The sequence below is a fragment of the Octopus sinensis genome, linkage group LG13, assembly GCF_006345805.1.
Source record: "Octopus sinensis linkage group LG13, ASM634580v1, whole genome shotgun sequence".
Taxonomy (NCBI): Eukaryota; Metazoa; Mollusca; class Cephalopoda; order Octopoda; family Octopodidae; genus Octopus; species Octopus sinensis.
In genome coordinates, this window is record NC_043009.1 from 19,345,776 (window position 1) to 19,372,595 (window position 26,820).

Sequence of the window (26,820 nt, forward strand, 5' to 3'; positions counted from 1 at the left end):
GATTTTAATAAATTTTATTTTATTTCAAATCAAAAGGAAATTTTGAGCATAATGTTTTTAAAGATATGAAGTATATAAAAATATATAAAATATATCAAAATAGAAAAGGTATAACTGCTCTTCTTTCTTGAGGATAGGATGGTACCATGTTTTTATACCACCTATGGTTCAAGAAACCAGAAATTAATTGGTTGGTAATCACAAATAAAAGTAAAGATAACAGAGGTATATTAGAAAAATATGACATCATGCTAAATGATACATGAATAAGTATTTCCATGAGAAAATGGGGACAAGATATGAACTTGAAGAGATCTCCATCGGGAATATAATAATCTGTATTCTTTATTTGATCTGCAAAATATTGAAAATGAAAAACATAAAAATTTATTATACATATAACAACATCTCACTTGCGAGTATTTAACTTAATATTCATAAGCATGAATAAGCACCACCCGTTCGTGGTCGTTACCAGCCTACCCTGGCACCTAAAAAGCACCATCCATACGTGGCCGATGCCAGCACCACCATGACTGGCTTCCATGTCGGTGGCATGTAAGAACCACCAACCGATCGTGGCCATTGCCAGCCTACCCTGGCACCTGTGCCAGTGGCACGTAAAAAGCACTTACTAAACTCAAGGAGTGGTTGGCGTTAGGAAGGGCATTCAGCTGTAGAAACACTGCCAGATCAGACTGGAGCCTGGTGCAGCCTCCTTGCTTCCCAGACCCCGGTCGAAGCGTCCAACCCATGCTAGCATGGAAAACAGACGTTAAACGATGATGATGATGATGATGAATATGAGAATTAAAGGTGAAACATACGACACTCTGTTCACAATGATGACTTGTTGTCTCAATTATAACTCAGCAACACTGAACTGCTTGGAAATTTTCTGATATACAGAAAACTCAGTGGTACTTAAATATGACATTAAAAAACAGACAAGGAAGATTCTGTACATTAGTCATAGAATGGTTTTTGAACAGATCCAGATTAAAGAAATGATAAACTTCCAATTTATCAATTGATAGTTAAATATTTAAATCCCAACCCTGTACAACAAACAAGAACAAATAAGCTGAACAACAAATATAAGAATCATGATGTCCTCTGCTACAACCCAATCACAGTTCAAATGTTTCAACAAAGATCACTATGGAATTTTCTGCCGTTTTAGACAATGTTTCCCAAAATCCAATAGATACCATGCTATTTTTAATACACACACAATGAAGCTATCATACACTAATTCTATTAATTTAGAGCAGCATATGCACCACATCAATAACAGTAAAATGAACCAGCAGTTCAATAATCCACCTACTGGAACTATAACTTATGACATGTGAACTACTTCCTTCTTGACATAATTTAAAAACAGCCAACATATACATCCAAATGCCAAGAAAGGAGATATAAAACAGACTGAAAAACGTCACATCATGGTGGTAGCAATAATCGTAATATAGCCAACAGGAGATGAAATCAGAACTGCCACAAATACAACTAAATGTAATAAATTCTCATGCAGAGAAAAATCAAAATGCCCACTGATGACCCTCTTTAAGAGTATGAATCTTGTATATAAATGTACCATACACACAAGGGGATGACCATATGTTTACATTAGAGCAATGGCTGATTCATTCAAGAATTGTTATTACTACCATGTTGCCAGCATCAAGAAAATCAACAAGAGGCATTCAAAATCTTTGGCTAATTTTGTGTGGTGATTTAAAGACAATAAAAGTAAATATGATCTAACTTGGTTCACAATAAGGTATGCACAACATTATGATTATTAATTTCGTTAATGATTACTCAAATTCATTTCCACCTCATTGTGTGAAAGTGCATTTATAAGCATCCAGGAGATGTACACTCTGCTTTTAGGAATCTCTGTCTATTTTGTGGACCAATCAGAAGATCATTAATCAAGTTTCTGAAAGACTCTCCAGATGCTTACACGCTTATAAATGCACTTTCGCACAATGAGGTGGAAATGAGTAACCATAACCAAGAATTTGAGTAACCATTAACCAAATTAATAATCATAATTTACCTTAAGGACGAATTAAACTTAAAACTAGCTCATCCATTCTTATAAACAATAAGTAGTTATTTAATCCACTATGTGAGTGTATGCTTATATCTTTGTGGATGTTGGTACAAGTGAGTGTAAGTGTGCCATGTAGCCTGAGCATGGGCATTTATATATCCAAAACTGTTAACAGTTATATTTAATACATTTTCACTGTATTATGCATTCAGTGACCGAGACTTTTGGAAATATGCTCTGCATGAGAAGACCCGGCAGCCAAATGAGACTATAATCTCGTGGCCTATGCCAGGGGCGTTACCAGCCCACTTATGCGTACCTTTTCCTTCTTTGGACACTAAAACTCTGCTTGTGAAGACCTGTTGAGGCAAGTGAAATCAAAATTAAATTCGATGACTGGCGTCCGTGCTAGCGGGGTGCAAAGAGCACCATACGAGTGTGATCATTGACAGAGCGGCTAACCAGCTTCCATGCCGGTGGCACTTAAAAGGCACCATTCGAGCGTGATCGTTACCAGCGTCGCCTTACTGGCACTTGAGCCCCCTGCTAGTAGGGTATTAAGAGCACCATCTGAGCATGATCGTTGCCAGAGCGGCTATCTGGCCTCTGTGCTGGTGGCACATAAAAGACACCATTCGAGCGTGATCGTTACCAGTGTCGCCTTGCTGGCACCTGTGCCAGTGGCATGTGTAAAATATTCGAGCGAGGTCATTGCCAGTACCGCCAGACTGGCCCCGTGCCGGTGGCATGTAAAAGCACCCACTACACTCTCGGAGCGGTTGGCCTTAGGAAGGGCATCAAGCTGTAAAAACTCTGCCAGATCAAGATTGAAGCCTGGTGCAGCCATCTGGTTCACCAGCCCTCAGTCATTCGTCCAACCCATGCTAGCATGGAAAGCAGACGTTAAACGATGATGATGATGATGAAGTATCTTTTAATTTGCTGCTTTTCTAAGCACAAACCGAGTTGATATCTTGTGGCACAGTCATTATTTCCAGAGGACACATCTTGTAATCACCTGAAGAGACATAGATCCACCATCAGATACTCCGAAACCAACTGTTAAGTATTCCACCAATCAGGGATCACCGTCTCTCTCATTATTTTCTTTTATTCTTTTATTTGTTTCAGTCATGCTGGAGCATTACTTTTAGTCGAACAAATTGACCCCTTTGTAAGCCTAGTACTTATTCTATCAGTCCCTTTTGCTGAACCACTATGTTATGAGGACATAAACAAACCAACATCGGTTGTCAAGTGATTGTGGGGTGGGACAAACACAGACATACAAACATATAAATATATATATATATATATATATATATATATATATATATATATATATATATACACACACACATATGATGAGCTTCTTTCAGTTTCTGTCTACCAAATCCACTCACAAGGATTTGGTAGGCCTGAGGCTATCGTAGAAGACACTTGCCGAAGGTGCCCGGAACCATGCGGCTAGTAAGCAAGCTATTTACCACACAGCCACTCCTATGCCATATATATTGTTATATATATATAAATGAATGTATGTGTGTGTGTGTATGTATATATATATATATATATATATATATATATATATATATATACATACACACATATATAATTTTATTATTATTAATATAAATATCAATATATATTATATTTATCCTGAAGAATATATATTCTTTTCGTCATATGTTATTTATGAATTTTTATCTGCCTTTTCATTGTACATAATTTACAAATTTTAAAATCATATAGGTATGAAAGTATGTAAACAAATAATCAATATAAGACATAATTTATAAAACAAAGTTCAATAAATTTCGTCAGAGAAATGAAATGAAGTAGATTGGATGTTAAAATGGATTATCTTTTATTTCATACTCCCAAACAATTGTTTCTGACAAAATGACCAAGATTTCCACAATGAGAGAATATCACAAAGGTTGAATTTGTACTCGTCAGTAGGTGAGATTTAAAGGAAAATAAACAAAAAGACTTTTAAAATATACATTGAATTTTTTAGGTATTTGTATGTTCATTCTTGCACTTATGGTTATTTGAATCCAGACATTGAAGGACTTGGCAGCTTAAATATCTAATATATATATATATATCTAATATTTAATTCAAAGACATATATTTTATATGAATATGCAAATACGAAAAAATTCAATGTATATTTTAAAAGTCTTTTTGTTTATTTTCTTTGCGGCTTAAATGTATCCCGACCAGAAAGAATAAAGTGTCAACCTCTATCCACACATTCAAATTCTGAATTCCAAGGCATGATTTTGCATCAATTTGTATCTCTAGGAATATTCTCTGGATGAGAGGAATGGGATTGTTATATTGTTTATATCTGTTATTTTATGGAACAGTATATAATATGGTGTAATTGGTTCCTAACATTGACATTGCAATAAAGAATTAAACTTTTATACCTCAATTATGGATTCTATATCTCATGTCATTTGCAGACAGCTTTATTGTGAGGAGATAAAATATGTGATAACAGTGGCTTCATAGTGGTTTTTGACTGCTATTGACTGGGGTCTGGGAAGGCAGGAAGCTGCAACAGGCTCCAATCTGATTTCACTTGCTGAAATATTGCTGGTGCGACCTTAACCCCAAATAGCAGTCTTTTGAAATGGTGAGAGACCTTTATGAATATTGATTGTTAATACTTCAGCACATTCTTCATCTACCAGTAATTGGAGGTAGGCTTCTGACAAATCCAGCTTGGAAAAAAATTTTCCCACCATTGCACTTAGCAAATATTTCTTCTGGCCTCAGAAGTGGATAATTGTAATCTTTTAAACAATCATTAAGACCAGTTGAGAAGTCTGCACATACTCTTATTTCGTTGTTCTTCTTTTTTGAATATATACAGTAGGAGCTGCCCACTCAAAGTAGTCTACCTTTTCAATTACCTCCATACATTCCAATCTTTTTAATTCCTTCTCAAATTGATTTCACGCTGCAAAAGGTACCTTCCTCTTTGGTTTGAACACTGGCACTGCATTTTCTTTCAACTCAAACTTTACTTTGATTTTTTTTACACCTACGGATTTCTTTCAAAAACACATCAGGATACATCTTTTTCAATTTAAATTTCAATTTTTCCAATGCTTTCTCTGACACAGACTGTGACATATTCCCCTTATTACATAGTGTATTCAGTGGTAGATACCACATGTCGAATTCTTCCCGAAGAATTAAATCTGTCCCGAACAGATTCATTGTATTCTTAGATACCATTAGTTCACTTTTCTTTCTGGTGAAATTTCACCCAAGAATTGAACTTTGTTCCCCTGACACACCGTGAGCTATCCTAGTAGTTTTTTTATACGCCGGCCTACCTATCTTACTCTATGTTGCAATATTTATTATTGATACATCTGAACTGGTATCTAATCGCATTTTGGTCTGAAAACCATTTATTTCTACCATCATAGATTTTGTATGGTATAATTTACTTTTGTTGAGTAGACTTTCTTCGGTTTTGCAATTTTCTTCAACCGGCATTTCGTCTGTATATGCTCAATTTTACCACACTTAAAACATGTTTTATCTTTAAAGGGGCAATCTTTCCTCAAATGTTGGTCCCCACACCATAGCACCATTTTGAATTTATTTATTTTCTTCTATCAGTATTTTCTTTACATGTTTGTACATTATTATTATTGTCTTCTATTTTTCTTGTATCTTCTCGAAGGTTTATTGGCATTCCTCAGCCACTTTCTACAAGATTAGTTTCACATCTTCATTCAGCTTTGATAATATTCTTTTTCCAATTTCTGCATCTTCCATTGCCACCAGCCCTTTAACAAATATTAGGCACTTAAACATATCTGGCGTTAATTCTTCCAGCTTAAACCTTTCGCAAACCTTATTAACCATACCGGCATATGTTACAAAATCGTCGAACTCATTTTTCTTTAAATTTAAACATTCCCATTGAATGCTAAACTGCGAACTTTACTCACTAAAAATATTAGTCAAAATATTTATTGTTTCATCAAAACACAATTCCGTAGGCTTTCTCGTCAAAATAAAGTTACAAAAACTTTCATGTTCCGGAGGGACAAGCTTTCACAAAAGGAGCCTTACTTTCCTTTCACTAGACCATTCCTTGCATTCCTCTCGGAATATGTCTTCGTATTGTCTGTAATATGCAATAAAAGTAGTTCCTTCATCCGGTTTGTAGTGAAATTCTTCGATGGAATTTACAACACCATCTGCTGAAAATGATTCTGTTGTATTTCTTGACTGCAGTAACAATTCTCTTAACTTCTGTAGTTGCTGCTCTTGTTGTTTGACAACTGCTTTCAGTAACTCTTCCATTTCGGTGCTATTTGAAACCTCGTTGCCACTGTTATATCGCATGTTCGGATGGCGTGCCTTCACTAATAACATACCTCTATTCAACTACCGAACTCTCACTTCCGACAACTCGACTCAACAGAACTTGACATCTAGTCTACCAATGGCTTCGGCTTGCTCTACACAACACTTCTCGTCTAGCTATCACGTCCACTATTTATATGTATTGGACTAGCCTATTTATCGTCTGGGGATGTCCATACAACAAAAACAATCCCAGACATCTTGCCCCTTTACCAGATAAATCAATTGTGCTAAACACTACAACTCCTTAAAAGTTAGATCTTATTCAATTGCCTTCGTACCCTCACCCAACATTTAACCTATATTCACAGAATACCCCTAAATTCTGTGTACCTGCCCACCTCCCTTTGTTCTTTAGCTAGCAAATCCTAAACTCCAAACCTATGCGTAATTGGCTTTATGAATGCATTTATTTTCTTCACTTTTACTTTTTGCCAGTGGAGCACTAACAGCTCCATCCAAGCGGAATCACTGCCAGAGCAGCTGTCTGGAACGTAAAGAGCACCATTTGAGCGTGATCGTTGTCAGCATCGCCTCACTGGCACATGAACAAAACATTTGAGCGAGGTCATTGCCAGTGCTGCTGGACTGACTCCTGTGCAGGAGGCACGTAAAAAACACTATTTACGAGCGTGGCCGTTGCTAGTACCGCCAGACTGGCCCTTGTGCCGATGGCACTTTAAAAGCACCCACTGCACTCTCGAAGTGGTTGGCATTAGGAAGGGCATCCAGCTGTAGAAACTCTGCCAGATCAGATTGGAGCATGGTGGAGCCATCTGGTTCGCCAGACCTCAGTCAAATCGTCCAACCCATGCTAGCATGAAAAGCAGACGTTAAACGATGATGATGATGATGATGATATATATATATATATATATATAATATATATATATATGTGATCAGATTGGAGCCTGGTGCAGCCTTCTGGCTTGCCAGCCCTCAGTCAAACCGTCCAACTCATGGCAACATGGAAAGTGGACGTTAAATGCCGATGATGATGATATACACACACATTTGTATATATTCTTCAACCTAAGCCAAGTGGCAGGAGACATAAGGGTAGACAAAGCATAAAATGGTTGGATAATACCCATAGTCTCAGGTAGTCACACTGGGGAATGCAGCCAAAAAGTGTAGTGACAGCTGCTTCTGATAGCATACAATGAAGGCGGTGTCTGAGGACTCTAACCCTATGACCCTTCCAAAAATAGTGGGTGAAGATGGATGGACGTATCTTATACACTTAGCATTTGTGTGTGTGTGAGTGTTGGTGTGTGAAGAAATATTTGTAGTGTTTACAGTATTGAGATGTCTATGTGTGTCATATAGTTTTTTTTTGTTTTATTTTATTCAGTGGCACTATATGGAAAAAAAAAGACGAGACAAAACACAAAAGTACTAGACTTATAAGATTCCTCATTGGTAAGAAGTTCAAGGACTCACTGCTATTTAAAAAGTAACCTGAATAAGAAAGAGATTTGAAAGAATGGAATGTATTTAGCAAGGAGCAAATGAAACTCAAAACTCCAAATGATTCTTGGAACCCATCAGGATCCTTACAACAACACCAACGTCAGCAGTATTACCAAAATAAGCAACAATAAAATACTTACTTGCTTGTTTTTTCCTTAGGTTAGACAGCATAATACAATAATGGTTCTGCTTCCAAGAAGAAACTACAAAAAGTAAAAACCCAAGGAGATGTAGAAGGTGCAACTTGCTGAGGTGCAATTCTTTAAAAGTGAGTTCTGAAACAAAAATTATATCTTATTTTAAACAGTAGTAAACAATGCAAAGTTAATGGATTTGCATACCATTATAGGAGCATTATTTCCCTTTAGCGGAACTGTTATCCAGTTATGCATAATTTGGTTAGTTCAACCAACTACCTTGCATTTTTTTAATACTCTCATGTGCATCCATTCTGTAACATGCCTTTTAATGCTGTGAAATGCCTTCTACTCAACACCTAGTCTTGCAAACTCAGTCTCCAATGCACAGATTTCATTGGGGAATACTGCATCAGATTCTGCAATTGGCGTTGTTTCACAGTGCTTCCAGCAGTTACACTGGAACACCATTTTTTGCATACTTCATTCTTCCTGCATCTAATCTTTCAGCTTCTGCAAGTGATTCACTGCTCTTGCAGACTTAAAACACTTTTGCCTCTGCAAACGACTTACCACTCTTGCAGGCAAAGTCTTGGCACAGCTAATGTCTCAGCAGCCAACATTGCACTCTCATATACTTTGACTTCCAGTGATTTCCAGTTTCCTGGACAGTTGCTATCACATTTCTATGTCAGGTTTTGCTTGCTTTGTCTCAAGGAGACCACCTTTCAGAGCAGCAGGCTACAAACAACTTCTTTCATAGTGTTTTCTCCTTTATTTTAATCGCCCTTTCAGTCTGAGCTGGTCATGTAGGAGCACTATTTCCCGTTGGTGGAACTGTTATCCAGCTATGCTCGATTTGGTTGGTTCAGGCAACTGCGTGGCATCATGCATAGATACACACTGCTGTCAGTCACTTAGACATGGGAAGTTTCCTAGCAATCCCAGCCAAGCCTCCAAGAAAGTCCAACGTAATTTGTCATGTCGCTGTCAGAGCTCAACTCTACCATGTGGACAATATCGAAGGAAGAAACATTCTAAAACTAAATAACTAATTATGGACTGTTCGAACATTTATCCCATTCACATTTTAACAGTAAGTGTTACATGTTATTTATGCTGAATACACCTTCCTCTAGATTTGTGACCCTATAACGAGTAGCTCAAACTTTTCTTTTGCTCACTTAGGATACTGTTATACCATACCTTTGAATGCTATACCCTGTATGCTGTCAAGCAAACTTTGATTTAATGCTATCATCATTTCCTCTTATAATAAATTACTATGTTCTATTAAGTCTTCTGCTGTTCTAAAAAGTCAGAGGTTATTTCAATTCCAAATTTGAGCCTATTTCTGCTTTTTTTTAAGCAATTTTAAATATGTTTTAAAATGTATTCTTACTACAAGAAGCATAATTTTATTTAGATTTGAAATTTTTTTAAAGGAATAACTATAATAGATATTTCTTTTCTTTAACAATGTATGAATTAACTGTTTTTGTAAATTTTTCATTCATGAAGTAGACTTTAGCTAGGGTAACAAAATAAAAGAAAGTTTCTTGCTGAAGGTCACAACACACAACCCAGTCTGAGAATTGAACTCACTACCTCATGATTGTGAACCCAACGCTCTAATCACTGAGTCATGTACATTTTACCCTTATCCTGTGCATGTGTGTGTGTGTGTGTGTGGTGTGGTGTGTGTATGTATAGCATGTGTGTGTGTGTTGTTTGTTTTTTCAAATTAAGACAATGAAACGTAAGAAAAACTTAACTGGTATTGTTGCAAATGACAGCCGATTCCAGTGTCGGGATGGCAGATAATGAAAAGTAGTGAATAAAGCCTGCAATATAGTGAAGTATGGAAATAGTTGCTGAGGAATAGATGCTGACACTTCTACTCTCAATATAGCGTCTACAGGTGTGCACAGTAATGCAAGACAATACTAGAACTGTTGTAAAGTTGTCAATCGGCCCTGCAAAGGTAAAAAAAAAGCATAAGTACAACAGAACTCAATGTATGAAAAAATAATACAAAAGAATAACATGCAGGCTGTGAATTGACAGATTTGTTAGTTTGTATCTCTGCACTCTGAGTTCAAATCCTACCAAAGTCAACTTTGCATTTCATTTTTAAATAGTTGATAAATAAAGTATCTACTACTCATAGAGATAAACAGAATTGTTAGAGCCTTAAATGAGATACAATATGCTATCTGTTGCAACTCTTTGTTCAAATTTCATCTCCTATCATCAACCTACTCATGGTGGGGACAAATCCTTTGGGATCTGGCTAATTGTAACAGACTTCCAATGTCAGATGAAGTGATGCATGATTATGCAAAGATGCAAATGCAGATCTTGCAATAGAAGCAGAACAATTGCTAAGACAAAATAAAATTCACAAGATTATGAACCGAGTCTTTAGTACAACTCAACTATTAACCTAATTTTAGGTGATCAGATGCACTCCCATCGTGCTATAGAAAATAATACAAACCAAGATGGTTTTCACAACATTCCACTTAGTCTATATTTACAGGATAATGAGTCTCAACCTTCCCCTGTAAACATATCAACTGAAGGTAGTTTTCTAAGCATTATGAGCAACACAAATGCCCACTAGAATAATAACGAACACTGGGACATATCCTCACAAAATATAAAATAGCCATGGCAAAAGTGGTTTCCTTTTGTTTTATTTACGTAGATAAAATTACCTACAGAGACATTAAGATAAATGCTAATATATGGATGGAAACATCACAATACACAATTAATAAAAACGACAGGAAAATAACCAAAAGAGTAGAACAGAAGACAGAAAAACCTGATAATGCATTCCTTTTTCAACTGTACTTGTGAGTAACTGTTTATATTATGACAGAAACTGCTGCATTATGTTCACAGATACACTAATCTAGTGACTGAAATGCATTTTTTTTTTTACATATGATGAAACTAATAAAAATCATACATTCTTCACTAAACTAGGATTATATGTCTTCTATGTAAGACTGCAGGTTTTGCAATAAAGACAAATTGATTATTAAATAAATACTTCAGTTGATTGGCTACAGTCAAGTTACAAATTTGCTCCAAATAGAGTTGAAACGGCTATCCACTAGTAGTAAAACTTCAACTGCCCTGTCCACTTGATTTAGAATTAGCAGCCAAATTTGCCTTGAAGCAATTCCCACTATCTGGATAAGGAGAAAACTTTTTAAAATTTCAGAATACAGTAAACTGGAAGTACGCCTTTTTACTTGCAACTCTCAGCACCAACAAGAACTTGTTGCCTGTACATAGCACTACAATGACAAAACAAAACTAAAACAAAAGTATTATGCACAAAATACACAACAACCAAAGTAACTAATGAACACCATGTAATACAAAAAATTGAACATAAAAACAGTTTAAAAATTACTTTTATTTCCCATTACCTAAATAAAATAATGCATAGGTACTACAACACTCAATACATGATTATAAGGAGAGCATGAGAGTAGGATAGAAATGGAAGCATTCAAAATGAAAACCAACACTACCATCCTATCAGGAGTTACTAAATTATTTTAATACTGAGAGACTTCAATACAGGCAACACCACCTGGCACAAAATCAACACAGGCAAGAGACAAGAAGTATCACATCTAAAGTCCTTTTCTATCCTAAATGACCAACACACCTTCATATCTCAACAAACTTAAGTCAAGCAAATAAGGAAATTTCTACATAGTTGTTCACCTGCAAGAAATAGCTGCCAATTCCCCCATTAAATTATATCCTACAATTTTGAAAGCAGAAAGGATACACTGGATAATGTTATCTAAGATATACAAAACATAGTACAGTCATGAGTGGACACCTTTGATTATAGATTTGCTCATTCACATACCAAGTATCACGACCAAATGGCAAAGAATATCCCAACTTTCTGCTAATCACCTGCCAATCATTATCACCAAATACTCATCAATGAATAAAACATTTTAAATACTTCAAAAAAATTCAGTTGAATCACTTAAACCAACAAACAATATTCAGGTTTTTGGAATTCCTCTACTCCAAAATCAGAAACACAGATTCTGCAGTACATACGTTTAACAAAATAATTGGAAAAGCATCCAAGATATATAATCCACAAAAAGACAAAAGAACGATACTAATAACAAAGTTAAAACAACCAATCTAACAGAACTAGAAACAACCTCAAAACATCAAAACAGACCAAAAAGGAAATTAAACATATTAGATTAATAAACATTTGTATTCGTTATAAACTACAAATGAAGTTGTAAAACACTACTGAGAATAATTAGCAGGATGAAGAACACTCTCAGCAGACCACATGTACAATGTGGCATAGCCACATTTCAACAGTAACCAAACTTCTTTACCAAAAGACTTCCTTAAATAGTCACCAAGAACACTACATGTATAAAATGAATTTCGTGCTTAGAGCAGGACCTTAACACTTTATTCCATTATATATCAGAAATATAGCAGAAGATTGCAAGGGCCTGACAAAAATCACATAAATAGATATAAAATACTTAGGATCTGAAGAAATTATTGCACTCACTAGCATCATCAACTCCTCATCAACACTATTAAATTTGCTCTGAAAATTGAGCAAGTGTAACCAAAGTAACATCACCTACACATACTCATCTCAACTGCCTGTGAACAATAGCCTCACTACTCTTTAAACCAGTCTAGAAAGATTCATTCTTAACAATACTAAACAATGCATTCTTTTCCTAACAACATAGCTTCAGAACACTATCTTCATCCACCACACTAATCAAAAATCCCATACAAAGAATGAATGAATGAATAAATGAAATAAGGAAGGAAGGAAGGAATGCGAAGGAAGGGAGAGAGGGAGGAAAGAGAAAGAAAGAAAGATAAACAAAAGATATACAATTAAACTGATTCATACCTACTAAAAACAGCACCAAATGCAAGTTGGAAAACCATCTACTTTCACATCACCAAAATTTATAAAATTACCAGCTTAAAAGCCACCGTATCAGGCAGCTTTTAAGCTAGCTCCTACAGAGGGCTCTTCATGGGGCCTTGGGCCCAACTATGACACTTCATGCATTGAGTACATATGAAATTTTACTAAACTTGACCAATATTTTCCAAGCAATGAACAATTTTTATCAAAACAATGATAGAATTTGTCAAATTACCCAAAATCTCGTAAGTGAAATTTGACAGACAGACATTGTGCATAAAACCAACATATATGTATATGTTAATTTGTGTGTGTGAGTGTGTGAACTAGTGTAAAATTTAGTTGTTCAATAAGTAAAATCAATAAATAAGTTTTATCCTTGAAAATAAGTAAAGAGGCAATACATGGTGGTTACAACATGGTTGTGGTGTAAGTGATTCACAATAACAGATTTAGGATATGTAATTTCTCAAATGGATTTCTTCTTTGCACACAGCCTTGTATAGCACAGCAGTCATATGTGATTGCAAGTGATGGCCAGAGTGTAGTATATATACAAGAGGAAGTAAAAAATGATCTGCAATTACACCAAAACAAAAATTGTTGTTGACTCTCTTTACCAACTATATCTTTGAATATATAGCTTGTACAGCCGTTACATTGAACTACGCCTATTTTCCTCAGTGACCACTAAATTACTGGTACTCTGTCAAAAGCTTTCTCCAGATCAATGGCAGTCAGGAATAGAGGTTTACTCTTGGCCAAGTATTTTCCCTGCTACTGCTTCTTTCAAGGACAAAACCAAATTGTATCACATGAAGCTTTACTGTCACCTATTAAGTGTGCTATGACTCTTTCTGTGGCCTTCATAACCCGATCTAGTAGTTTGATACCTCTATAGTCGTTTCTCTTTTATCTTTACAGCAGCTTAGGATATTGTCATGCCAGTCATTGGGTATGACAGCCTCTCGTATGGCTTGATTAACTATCTGGATAGTAACTATTATGCTACCTCACCAGATATTTAGTATATCTCTGCAGCTATCCCTGATGAACACACAGCTTTCCTTTTCTTCACATCCTTGATTGCTTTCTCTTACCACATTGCTGTCACCTTGAATTGCTCGTCCTCCTGTAAGGTCAAAATTAGGTAGCACCTCTTTGATCCCATGCATCCTTCCTGTTCAGTAGCCTTTCATAACAACACTTCCAAGCTACTTCCTTGTCTTCCATGTCAATGGTGAGGATAGCTTCAGAATTCTGAATACACTTCCATTTTCTCTCATACCTTGTCTTGCAATCGTGAACACTTCATGCCTCTGATCCTCACACTGCAGAACAAGTGTACATCTCATCCTTTCTGCCTCACCTTCAGTCACGTATACCTATCATTTAGCTATCTTTATAGCATTAGGTAACGCTTTCTTCTACCATCTTCCTTCTATGTTTTCCAAACCTGCCTCCATTTACATGTCTGATTTGTAGCCTTATTCACGTTATTTCAGAGAAATTCCCAGTTGCCATCTATGCTACAAGTTTTCTTCCCAACAGTCACATGCATCAATTAAAATTCTTCCAAATCTATTCCCAATTCTGGGTCTTTTAGATTCTATATCTTCCTTCTCCAAGTCACCTGTGTCTGCCCCATTCCAACTCTGAAGTCACTATCCTGTAATCTATATTAGGAGGTGCATTCCTCACCAGGAAAGGTTTTGGTATTTGCGGAATTACAACCGTGTTTCGTGGTTTGCTACCACAACAGCTCCTTTATAGGATCCAGTTAGCTCAAGACATCATCAGGAGGAACCACGTCCGGTTTCAGCCCCTACTCCTCTACCATTTTGACGTGGCGGGGCCCCCCCTTTCGGAGGTGTGTTCAGCTCTGGTGTTGGGTACATGTCTTCTTTCTTCTTCTTTCTTCTCTTCCCTGGCCTCTTCGATGTATCGTCAGCGAGTGTCAGCCGGTGACTGACTATCTTGTCAAATTTTCCTTTAAATACCTGCCGCATAGGCTCCAGCAGGCAGCCCCAGCAAGTTGTCATGTGACACTGTCTCACCTTAACTGACTAGTGAAGCTGTTTCCTGGTGTGAGTGTAATCTAATGCAGAAGAATTTCTACTGTTTTTTGTTGCCTGTGAGTAGTTTGGATGAGGATCCCTTCCATCTTACCTCCTCTACATAACATAAATTTACTCATCTCCTCTGCAACATTTCCACCCTTTTAACAGACCTACCATTCCTCATTTCTACACTTACAGTTAAAGCACTAAAGTTTTAGAACTTACAAGAAGAAGGGATGTGATTTCAGTGGTAAAGCTGCTTAGTTATTGGTACATTAAAGTCTGGCAGCATCAGTATGTGGGGTAAGAAAAAAAAAGTTGGCAGATTTACACACATGATAAATTTTATCCATTTCATTAAATTTGCCATCATTCCTTCTCCAACACTTGATCATATGCTATGATAAGTACCATTCAAACTATTATCCCTGAAAGAATAAATATATACAGATTTCTAGTGTTGTTAATGAATACCTTGTTATGTGTGTTTGTTATGACTTACATTTTTTTTTTATTTAATATATGAATGAGTGAGCAGTGGAGTGTGGAGTCATAGAGAGTAGGGGGTTGGGGTTTGTTACTGATTAGTCAAGGGAAGTGAGGGAAAAACAAACTTCTGGTGTACATGGTGGGGTGGGTAAGGGTAGGAACATCATGAATAAACAAGCCTTGAGTTTGTGTGTATGAGTGTGTGTGTGTGTGTGTGTCTGTCTGTGTATAACCTTGTTTTGACTTTATGTGATGGCTGTAAATAAGAATCATCATTATACAAGCAATGTTACTTGTTTCCATCTGTCTGTGAAAAACGTCTGGCCTAGGGATTGGCAACAATAAGAGTAATCAACCATAGAAAAGCTGTCTCAACAAATTGTCTGACAAATGCCAGCATGAAAACACAGATGTTAAACGATGATGATGATGATGATGATGGTGGTGGTGGTAATGGCTTTGACATATTGCCACTCCTACTATTAGGAATCTATTGAATTATGACTGTCCTGTCAAAAACCCAATAATCAATGACATTATTTACAATATGTAGCATATAAAATTTATAAGTACACCCCTCAAATACATTTGTATATTTACACACCACACCTCGTCAAATAACTGAGCCTCTCCACAACTGTTCACTTTCACTAAGATGGTAGAGATAATCGCAGCCAAAACTCTCTGCAGTTATGCCTGTCACCTTAGAAAGAAACACATCAAATAAGTAGTCCTCTGCCCCAATAAAAGACATGATGCCAATGTCAGATATTTTAAATCTTATGTTTACTTGATCAGAGCCTCCCTGGGGAGTAAAGAACAACCAGCAATGGACCATAGGCCAGCAGGATCAGTGCAGACTAGGGCTATATAACAACAGTAAACTCATTTTCAAACACAAATACATTGATAGGTATATTACAAATATCTTTCTTACCTGACCATGAAGAGCAGCCTAATAATGCAGTTGGTGAAGTGAAAGGTTGTATAAAAGATGATGACAGCACAATACATAGCATTATTCCACTGTTGCACATACCAAACAGATAAAAATGTTTGAAAAAGCTATGAAAAAAAATATAACAACATAAAATAAATAACATTTTAAAGCATTTACATTTTACAGAGTAAAATAACAGTAATACTATTTTTCAGGACTTGAGCAATATTGTAATTCATGGAGCAATAATGTTTCTGTAATTAACTGGGCACATGCACAAGCCCTTTGCATTTGGGCAAACATTTGCATGAACCTTCTTTTCAAATGCTACACACTTAGTTTTCCCAAACAATCCACAACCTTAAAACAGACACAATCAATATGGCCACAATGAAAAGCCAATCTAGAGAGATTATTAAAATGCTAGAACAGTGTTGTGTATAGATGTGTAGGTGTGTGTTGTGTGAGAAAAGTAAGATGGAGGGGAACCTCAGCTAGACTTCTCATGGGTAAAGAACAGAGATATAATTTCTTCTGAGTGGGAAATAGTGATGGTGTGGGAGATTTGAGCATGCTTTTGGCAGAGAAATGAATAGAGATGTTCAAAGAAGTCAGAGTGTGAGATAAGATAATTAAGCTAAGACTAATCTTGGGAAATACTGCAGCAACACTTCTCTTTGTATATGCTCCTCAATCAAGACTGGCAGATGAACAAAAGGATTTTTGGCAGATTACCTTCATGACAAATGACAGTGACCTTATCATTGTGGGTAGTGATTTCTTGAACATAGGCAGCAACCCAATGGATTTCACGGTCTACATAGATGTTTGACTTTGATCCTAGAAATGAGGAAGGAACATAGCTCTTGGAATTCTGAAATGCAAATGACCTGATCATTTGCAACTCAAACTTCAGAAGTTTAGAGGAATACTAGTTGAAGCATTCAACAAGAAAGAAAAGAAGATACAGACTTATAACATAAAGGAGAGTCAGAAGTTTCCTTCAGACAGTCTACTGCTGGCAGCAGACATTATTTGTGGCTGGTGCAAAGTTCCAGCTTAGCCAAAGATAATATGGTGGCAGAATAGTGAAATAGATAGAGCCATAAAAGCAAAGAGAGAGGCCTGGAGGAATTGGCAAAATGGGGGTAGCAGAGAAATATAATAGGTGACTTGAAGAAAAGCTAGGAGACAGGTTTATTTAGCAAGGAGAGAAGCAGAATGGAAGAGGTCTGCCAATGTTCTATGGTATGAGGAGCAAAGGTATGGGGTATTCTACATTGCCAAACAGTGTAACAAAGAAAATCATGATGCTGCAGGAGAAAAGTGTGTTTAGATGGATGGTGGTACACATGCGCTTTATAATTCTGAAAAGAAAGAGTCATGGAAGTGCTACTATGAAAGGCTATTAAATGTGGAGAATGCATGACAGAAGAAGAGTCTTCCAAACATGGACTCTACAAAATCCTGCTATCCTAGTTAACAGCAGTATGATAAAGCAATTAAGGATATGAAGACAGAGAAAGCCTGGTCTATGAGGATTTACTGCTGAGATACCAAAAATAACAAGCAGAGTGGGATACAGACTAATCCCCCATACAGTTATTATACAGAAAGGTATCATACCTGACTGGTATAGTTGCATTATAGTCAACTGTTACAAGGGTTAATGATATGATTTAGGGAGAAATAATTACAGAGGTATCAAATTGCTGGACCAGGTCATGAAAGTTACAGAAAGGGTTATAGCTAATTAGGAAAAGAGTTAGCCAAGAAAAGATGCAGTTTGGTTTTGTGACAGGGAGAAGTATTGTTGAGGCTCCCTTTATAGGAAGGAAACTGCAGCAGAAGCATTTAGTCAAAAATAAACCACTGTACTTGATATTCGAAGTAGAGAGGGTAGCTCACTTTGTGATCTGGTGGCCAATGTAGGAACTAAAGATAAACAAATGGCTGATGAGAGTTCTCCAAGCCATGTATGAAGGTGCTGTCAATAAGGTGAGAGTGTGCAGGTAGGAAGTGGCCAGTGAGTAGTTCCCAGTCTCCTCTTCGTCCTCCAGGTTATAGCAGCAGTTTAACTGGTTGCCCATAGGAGCTTCTCTATGCTGATGGCTTTGTTCTTTTAACTAAATCTATTGTAAAACTGGAGGAGAAATTCCAGGTGTAGAAGCAAAACCTGGTAACAAAGGGCATTAAAATTAACTGGGCAAAGACCTGAGTTCAAGCAAGCAGTGAAACAGGCAAATCACTAACTTTTCAGGAAAATAACCTTGCTTGAGATGTAGAAAAGGTAAAGGTCAAAATTCCCATATGGTGTACCAGTGCAAACTATAGAGACATAAGAGGTGCAGTGGAATTGCAGAAAGGTGTCAAGTAAATTTTGAATGTGGCAGATGCACACAAACACTAAGAACACAAATGAAATGCATTTTCTCAATTGGCCAGGATGATCGTTAGAGGTAGCAGATAGTTTCTATTACTTGGGTGACTTAATTAGCAATGGAGGAGGATGCTAGAGTAAGAACCAGCAGCTGGAGAAAGTTTATAAAGCTATTATGTTTGTTGGTAACAAAAGGCTGCTCTCTCAGAGTGAAAGGCAGATTGTATGATACATGTGTATTAAACTGCAATGCTACATGGCAGTGAAATGTAGGTCCTGAATGCAGAGGACATGTGAAAGCTAGAAAGAAATGATGCTTGCAAGCTCCACATGATGTGCAACATCAGTGTACATGGACGACATAGTGCAAATGTGTTGAGAGAAAAATTGGCAGAAGAGGTATCGAATGTAATAGAGAAGCGAGAAGATTGCACTGGTATATTCACATAATGTGTATGGACGAGAACAGCTGCATAAAGAAGTGCTAATTGCTAAATAGGGATGGAACCTGTGGAAGAGGGGGACCCAGGAAAATGTGGGACAAAATGATGATCAATAACTTCTTACATTGAATCTCATGGAAGAGATGACAAAAGATGGCGATGATTGGCAATTTGTTGTGCTCAAGAAGACATGTCTGTCCAAGCAAAAATGAAGCCAGGCTCAGTGTTACCTCTTACACCCTTATTTTCAACTGAATATCCTTTCTACCTCTCCTCTTCTCCTGTGCACTCTTTCATGATGTCAATGTCAGCCTCCTCACAACTACTTCATTTCTCACTCTTTCCACCTTCATATACCTCTGATTTTGTCCCTGGCACTATACATTTCTCTCACACTTAACCCCATACACTTCACATCATCTGTGCTGCCACCTTCCACCTCCCTGACCCATACCTACTTCCTCTACCTTCTCCTCCAACTTACCTACCTACCTACCTACTCCCCTTATCTAATCCACTGCATCACTTCCTCGAACTTGAGAGTAGGCTCTAACACAGTCTCACCATCATTTCTCTCTTTTCCAAAAGGAGTAACCATGTATTTCCCCTACAGTAAGACACCTGTAGCTGTCTCTCTATCGTCATTTATCCTTTCATCACATGGCATAAAGCCACCTCCCTCAATACTACACCCTCAGTTGAAGGTTCTTGTCTTGTGGGCAACTTGATGACCTCCCTGCCGCCAGTGCCACATAAAAGACACCTGGCACACTTTGTAAAATGGTTGGCATTAGAAAGGGTATGTAGCCATAGAAACTATACCCAAGTAGATATTGGCGCTTGATGCAGTCTTCTGGTTCATCAGACTCTATCAAATCATCCAAACTATGGAAAACAGACGTTAAATGATGATGATGATGACACACACATACACATCTATAGCCCCAGGTCAACCAATGGTTGTGTGTGAATTTGATTGATGAAAACTGCAGGAAGTCCACTGTCTATGGGTGGGTGTAAGTGTGCACACATGCATATGTATATGTTTATGTGTCTGTGCATAAATGCATGTGAACATTGAGATTTCACACTTGTCTCCACTTGAGTGAAATGGTGATGAGGTCAATATACTTATTGAAAATATAATCAGTCATTCTGCACTATCAAAGATCTCTGTAATAAAAAATCCCTTACTTGAAAAACATGTACTGGTTGGTGAGAGGAAGTGCAACCAGCTGTAAAATCTTACTTCAATTAATTCCAGTGTCTAACCCATGCTAGCATGGAAAAATGAATGTTAAGCAGAAGAACAATTTAACTGATTCAGAATAATATATATAAAATTCCATGACAGAAACTATAGGCATGTACACACACAGACTCACACACATTCATGTGTATGTCAGGTCCTTCTTAGTGAAGGTTAACATGCATATGTACATGCAAGCCTGCGCAAAATATTTTTGACTACGTTTAACCAAAGGAAAAGCCACCAACTGGGGTGAATACACTTTGGACACCAGCACCATTGCAAAGCTAGAACAAATACTTCAAGACAAGTCAACCAACCCTCTAAAGGTTCCACCAATCCATCTCACTGAATTCCTTTTTTATTGACCCTGAAAGAATGAAAGGCAAAACTGACTGCAGTGGCATTTGGACAGAGAGTGCAGAGTCAAAAGAAATACTGCAAGACACTCTTTTCAACACTCTAATGACTATGAATTTTCTGCCCTCATGTGTGTGTGTGTGTATAAATATATATATATATATATATATATATATTGGGTTGGCAACTAAGTTCCTGAGGTTTTTTTTTATTTAAATTTTTTTAAAGGTTTAATAAAAAAACAACAACTAATTAATCAATAATGTATTCACCCTTGTTGTTTACAACTTCTTCCCAATGTTCAACAAGATTTTCAATACCTCGTGGGTAGAAGTCACCCTATTTCAACTCGAAAAATTGATCCAACCAAGCTCTCAATTCTGCATCAGTACTGAACAAAATTCCATGCATAGCATTTGAAAGAGATCGAAAGAGGTGGAAATCCATTGGTACCAAATCAGGAGAGTACGGCGGGTGTGGCAGCAATTCCCAGCCATGCGTTTGAATGGCTTCCTCGGTCATATTGGCGATATGAGGGCAGGCGTTGTCGTGCAGCAGAACTAAATGCTGCCAATTAGGTCTTTTCTCTTGAATAGCCACGTTGAGTCATTCCATCTGTTAAACATAGAGTTCCGCGTTGACCATTTGGTTCTGTTCAAGCAATTCGGAATGGATAATCCCTTCCCAGTCCCACCAAACACACAACATTGTTTTACACGAATGAAGATCTTTTTTCACGCGTGGTGTTGCTTGTTACCGGAGCTAAGCCATTCCTTACACTACTTCATGTACAGGCACCATTTTTCGTCGCCAGTAAAGAAATCGTTGCTTGTGTCCATGAGTTGAGCAGTGATGAGCAAGCAAACCAGCAGAGATTGTGGCTCATTGATTTTTGTTGTTGTCACTTAAAGCATGCGGAACCCATGCTCCATATTTCTGAACCTTTCTCATTGAGTGGAGATGCTTCTCTATGGCAGTGTGGGAGCATTCCATTTTCTCTGCCAGCTTTGTCGTTTGACAAGAATTTTCGTGCAAAAGTTTGTTTAATCGCTCTTCATTGAACTCAACTGGACGGCCAGAACGAGGTGCATCTTTGAGGTCAAAATTTCCATTTTTGAATTTGGCCTACCAATCACGAGCGGTTCTTTCATCTATGGCACCCTCTTCATATACAGCACAAATGTTGTGAGCAACTTTTGCGACCTTAGAACTTTGATTAAAGGAGGTGTCGAAAACGCTTGTTTTTCTTAACTTGACATTCCATTTTAATGATCTGAAAATAAACAAAAATTAACTAAAATTAACTAGAAAAAATCAAAATAGATTCCAAAATGATTCAAAAATAGAATTCTCGAAAAAAATAGATTCCAAAATTTTAAAAACTGGCGGGAACTTAGTTGCCAACCCAATATATATATATATATATATATATATATATATATATATATATATATATATATATATCATATATATCTATTATATAAAATCTGTTCTGTCTGTCTGTGTGTATGTGTCTTCTAGGATCTCGGGCATCCTCCATCCGATTGCACTCAAATTTGATGTGTAGATACCGACGGTACCAGGGCGAGTATAAGTCTTGAAAAAATTACAAAAATTGATTCCAGGTGAGAATGTGATCAATAAAGCCGTGGGAATATGCATTTGTATGTGCAAGTACATCAGCTGTTGCGATCGATACTATGTGTATGCAAGAAAAATGCACGTATAGTTTGCACAACGAAAGCCAGCTGGCTTGAAATAATGCCACAAAATGCAGTATATTTAAGAAACCAAAAAAGTAAGATGCAAAAGAGATATTTTCTTCAAACCTGGCATGAAGGAAGAAAAGACTATTTGCTTTCTCAAGAAGTTTTTTGCCTTAACTTTGTTTAAGAAAACCAAAAATTTTATTGAAATAAAGGCATACTTAATTATTTTTTAATGTAAAGAAACACTGATTGCTTTTTATTCAAGGAAGAAAATACTATTTTCTTGCTAATAAATGATTTTTGTTGCCTTGCAGCTTTGAACCAAAAAAAGTGTGTTTTTTAGTGAAAGAAAACCATTATTGTATTGTATTGGCTGTTCGACAAACCCTTTCTACTCCACTCCAGGAGTAACAAGGAATGTGGTTTACAAGGCTGCACTCCACTAGCTTTTCCATGCTCTTGATCATCCTGTAAAGTAAGTTAGCTTAAAATTAGTTACTTAGTTCCCTAGGTTGTTGCTTTTCATCAAAAATCGCCCCAAGTTGATTTCCTATATGTTTTATCGGATAAACTTATTATTGTCCCAGGTACGTTCATAAATTCATCATGCTTTACCATCTAGATTTACCTCCAGCTAACCCATTTGCATGCATCGTTTTTGTCCTGCCTTTCTTCCGTCAACCTGTACATAATTGCACCTTCCATGTTTTGTTGTTTTTTGTACTGCTTAAAGGCACGTTTCTTTCCTGCCAAGCTTACTGTTTAAACAGCCTTATCCATTACTGGTACTTTAAATTCTTCGGTTGCATATTTGTGTTGAATAAAATCGTTTTTCTTTGGAATATAAAACAGTCTATCTTTATTTCTTCTTTTGCTGGTGTCTCAAATTTAGGTTAAATCAGTATTTCTCAAAGGGTGACGGTCAGACAAGTTGTTTTGAGAAAATTTGGCTTAAATGTTTAACAACTCAGCACTGTCTATTGGACAGGGGGCGTTTTGCTCATATATACACAAACACACACCACATAGACATACATAAACACATATATATATATATATATATATATATATATATATAATATATATATATATATATATATATATTTATATTAAATAATGGTTGGAGTTAAAAAGGAATCCAACATTGGCAAACAACAAAGTCCTGATTTATCAGATCCTGTCAAACTGTCCGACCTATGTCAGCACAGAAGACAAATTTTAAGGGCGAAAAAAGGGAGATGACATATGGGTGAATAGGTTTCAAGAGTGAAGAGAGTGGCAGACATAGAGAATGTGAAGAAAGAAAGATGTATGGTGGTGGAGGAGAGCTGTGTCTGGTGGTGGAGAAAAGTAATCAATGTAAGATGTGAGAGGAAAGCAACAGTATTAAGAATGAAGGATGAATACCAAGTAAATGAAGGAGTTCTGAATCGTGAGACATAACTGGTATCAGAGAAAAAGGTGATGTGACAAGCAGAGAAGAAAACTTCAGGCTGGAAGGATCCATGATAGAGAGGAGATGATGATGATGAGTAGTGAGGAAGGCTTTCTTCAAATTTACCATTGTGATTTGAGGCATCAAGTGAATAATATATTGTATTTATCTATCTAGCAGGTAGTGTAGACAGATATACACATACACACACCACATAGACTTACATAAACACATATGCATGCACACACACACATGGACAGGCACTCACACTATGCATAAAAATCCGAACATGTGCACACATACACAGGCATGCACACACACAAGGACAGAGGACCACAGAACCATACACACAATGCATATGTACATACACACACACAAAGCACTCACACATAAACACAAGAATACAGGAATGCAACCATACACACACATATATACATACGCATGTATGCATGCACACACATGGACGAAGGAATACACACGCAAATAATCACACACAGATACCTACCATATTCTCCTGCACCTACCCACAGGAAAGAATTACACCCTAAACAAACCTCACCCCCCACCCTATAAGCCCATAAATTTACAGTAGCTATAAGACAAAAACAAAATGATAAAGTCAAAAGCTGGACCCTGAAATAGGTGAGCAAGGCCTCTGCACACACACACACCCATTTTACAGGATCTTGTGAATTTTTCGAAAGTCCCCTCCCCACCCCCCGGGTAGTCAGGTGAAGATCTTTATATTGACCCCACATTCTTTACGTCCGCCATTTTTATTTCTTTGTCATTTGACTGCGGTCATGCTGGAGCACAGCCTTAGTCGAGTAAATCGACCCCAGGACTTATTCTTTGGAAGACTAGTACTTATTCTATCGGTCTCTTTTGCCGAACCGCTAAGTTACGGGGACGTAAACACACCACCATCGGTTGTCAAGCGATGTTGGGGGGACAAATACAGACACAAACATACATATATATTTATATACATATATACGACGGGCTTCTGGTACTATTTAAGAAGTGTGGTCCCGGTGCGCGCACTCGCGCTAGCTAGTCGTGACTAGTCGATCCTACGACTACCTATCCTATATAAAAAAAAACATCTAAGTTATGATGTGGGTACCAAATGTTTATCTAATAACTTTCAACCGAATTTGAACATTTTTTATAGGATAGGTAGTCGTTGTAGGATCGACTAGTCACGACTAGCTAGCGCTGACGCGCGAGTACGTGACTGTGCGCACCGGGACCACTCTTCTTAAATAGTACCGGGCTTCTTTCAGTTTCCGTCTACCAAATCCACTCACAAGACTTCGGTCGGCCCGAGGCTATAGTAGAAGACACTTGCGCAAGGTGCCACGCAGTGGGAATGAACCCGGAACCATGTGGTTGGTTGCGTTTGTTCATTTTACAAACATAAACACGTATTTCTGCAAAATTTCAAAATATGCATAATTAAGAAAGTCATGAGGAAACGAAATCCAGCGGTGAGTGACACTGAACTGTTGCTATGTGGGAAACATTCGAAACTTACCGCTTTGGTAAATCGTAAGGCGACCGAATGTAGCAGTCAACGTACTGTTTCATTTTACCGAACAGATACAGTTTGTGAATTAGATTATATTTATCTGGGATAACGTTAAGACAGAGAAATCCAATTAAAATGCCAGAGGTCATGAAAAGCCATAGCTGAGTCATTAAAGAAATCATTATCTAAAAGAATGATACAATTAAAAGGTAAAAAGTAATAATTAAGAGTTCAGCTTAACGCGAGCATAATTAACGTTGGCCGATGTACATTTCCTGGCGAAGATAATTTCTGGCGCTTGTGAATTACTTCCCTTCATCCAACAGAATTCTTGCTCACTTCTGTTGTCTGCTGATAATAATAAACGACTCTGATGAAACCAGAGATCGCTCGAATCACCAGTGCGCTAGCGTTTTTAGGCGGGGTCGGGAATACACATCAGATCCGATTTTAGGGCATATCTACCTAAGTGTTGTGGAGGAGATAAGGTGAACGGAAGGGAAGGGTCAGTGATGTCAAAGGCTGAGAGGCCTTATCGGAGGAGGGAACGAGGAGGTCGGCGGAAGTAAAACCAACGGGTACTACTTGAGAACAGTGGTCCCGGTGCGCGCACTCGCGTACTCGCGCATCCGCGCTAGATAGTCATGACTAGTCGATCCTTACTTTGTATTTTTGTGTGTTATTTACTTTGTGTAAAAAAATTATTGTGTGTTTTATTTACTTTGCTAGGTAGTCGTTGTAGGATCGACTACTTACGACTAGCTAGCGCGGATGCGCGATTGCGCGTGTGCGCGCATCGGGACCAATATTCGCTAGTAGTACCGAACCAACGTGGGTCTTTTCACCTCAGACACTCGTCGTGGATGAATGCGTGAGAGGCTCACATGGCGGAGATGTAAACCGAATTCTTCCCCTTTTCATGTTTTTTTAACGGAATCCCACCTCTTAGGCTATGGAGATTCCGATTCTGAAAAAAAAATTTCAACTTCAAAATTTCCCGCAGTAATATGACAAAGTGAAATTAAAGTGTTCATTTTTTTTTTCTAGAAATTTACAAAAAATATGAGTGCAGAAATAACAACAAACTCTTTTGAAAAAAGAAAAGCAAATATATGAAAGAAATACTGTAATAAAGTGAAATTAAAGTGTTCATTCACATCTGTGTGCAAACAAGTT

The 26,820-nt window shown here is 37.3% G+C and overlaps 1 protein-coding gene across 5 annotated transcripts; it reads right to left on the reverse strand.

Annotated features, from left to right (window-relative positions):
• Nucleotides 1-26,203, reverse strand: LOC115218440 (polyprenol reductase). 5 transcript variants are annotated; one of them, XM_036508182.1, is made up of 6 exons: nt 25,651-26,176; nt 19,857-19,859; nt 16,535-16,623; nt 9,855-10,055; nt 8,083-8,217; nt 1-354 (listed from the first exon to the last, which is right to left on the reverse strand). In XM_036508182.1, the coding sequence occupies exons 1-6, from the start codon at nt 25,824-25,826 to the stop codon at nt 95-97; spliced, it is 864 nt and encodes a 287-aa protein (XP_036364075.1). In that variant the 5' UTR covers nt 25,827-26,176; the 3' UTR covers nt 1-94. The 5 variants fall into 5 exon arrangements, with proteins under 5 accessions (XP_036364075.1, XP_036364076.1, XP_029644117.1 ...); XM_036508183.1 differs by lacking the exon at nt 19,857-19,859 and having other exon boundaries at nt 25,651-26,186; XM_029788257.2 differs by lacking the exon at nt 19,857-19,859 and having other exon boundaries at nt 16,535-16,662; nt 25,651-26,179.
• Nucleotides 26,204-26,820: the final 617 nt, after the last annotated feature.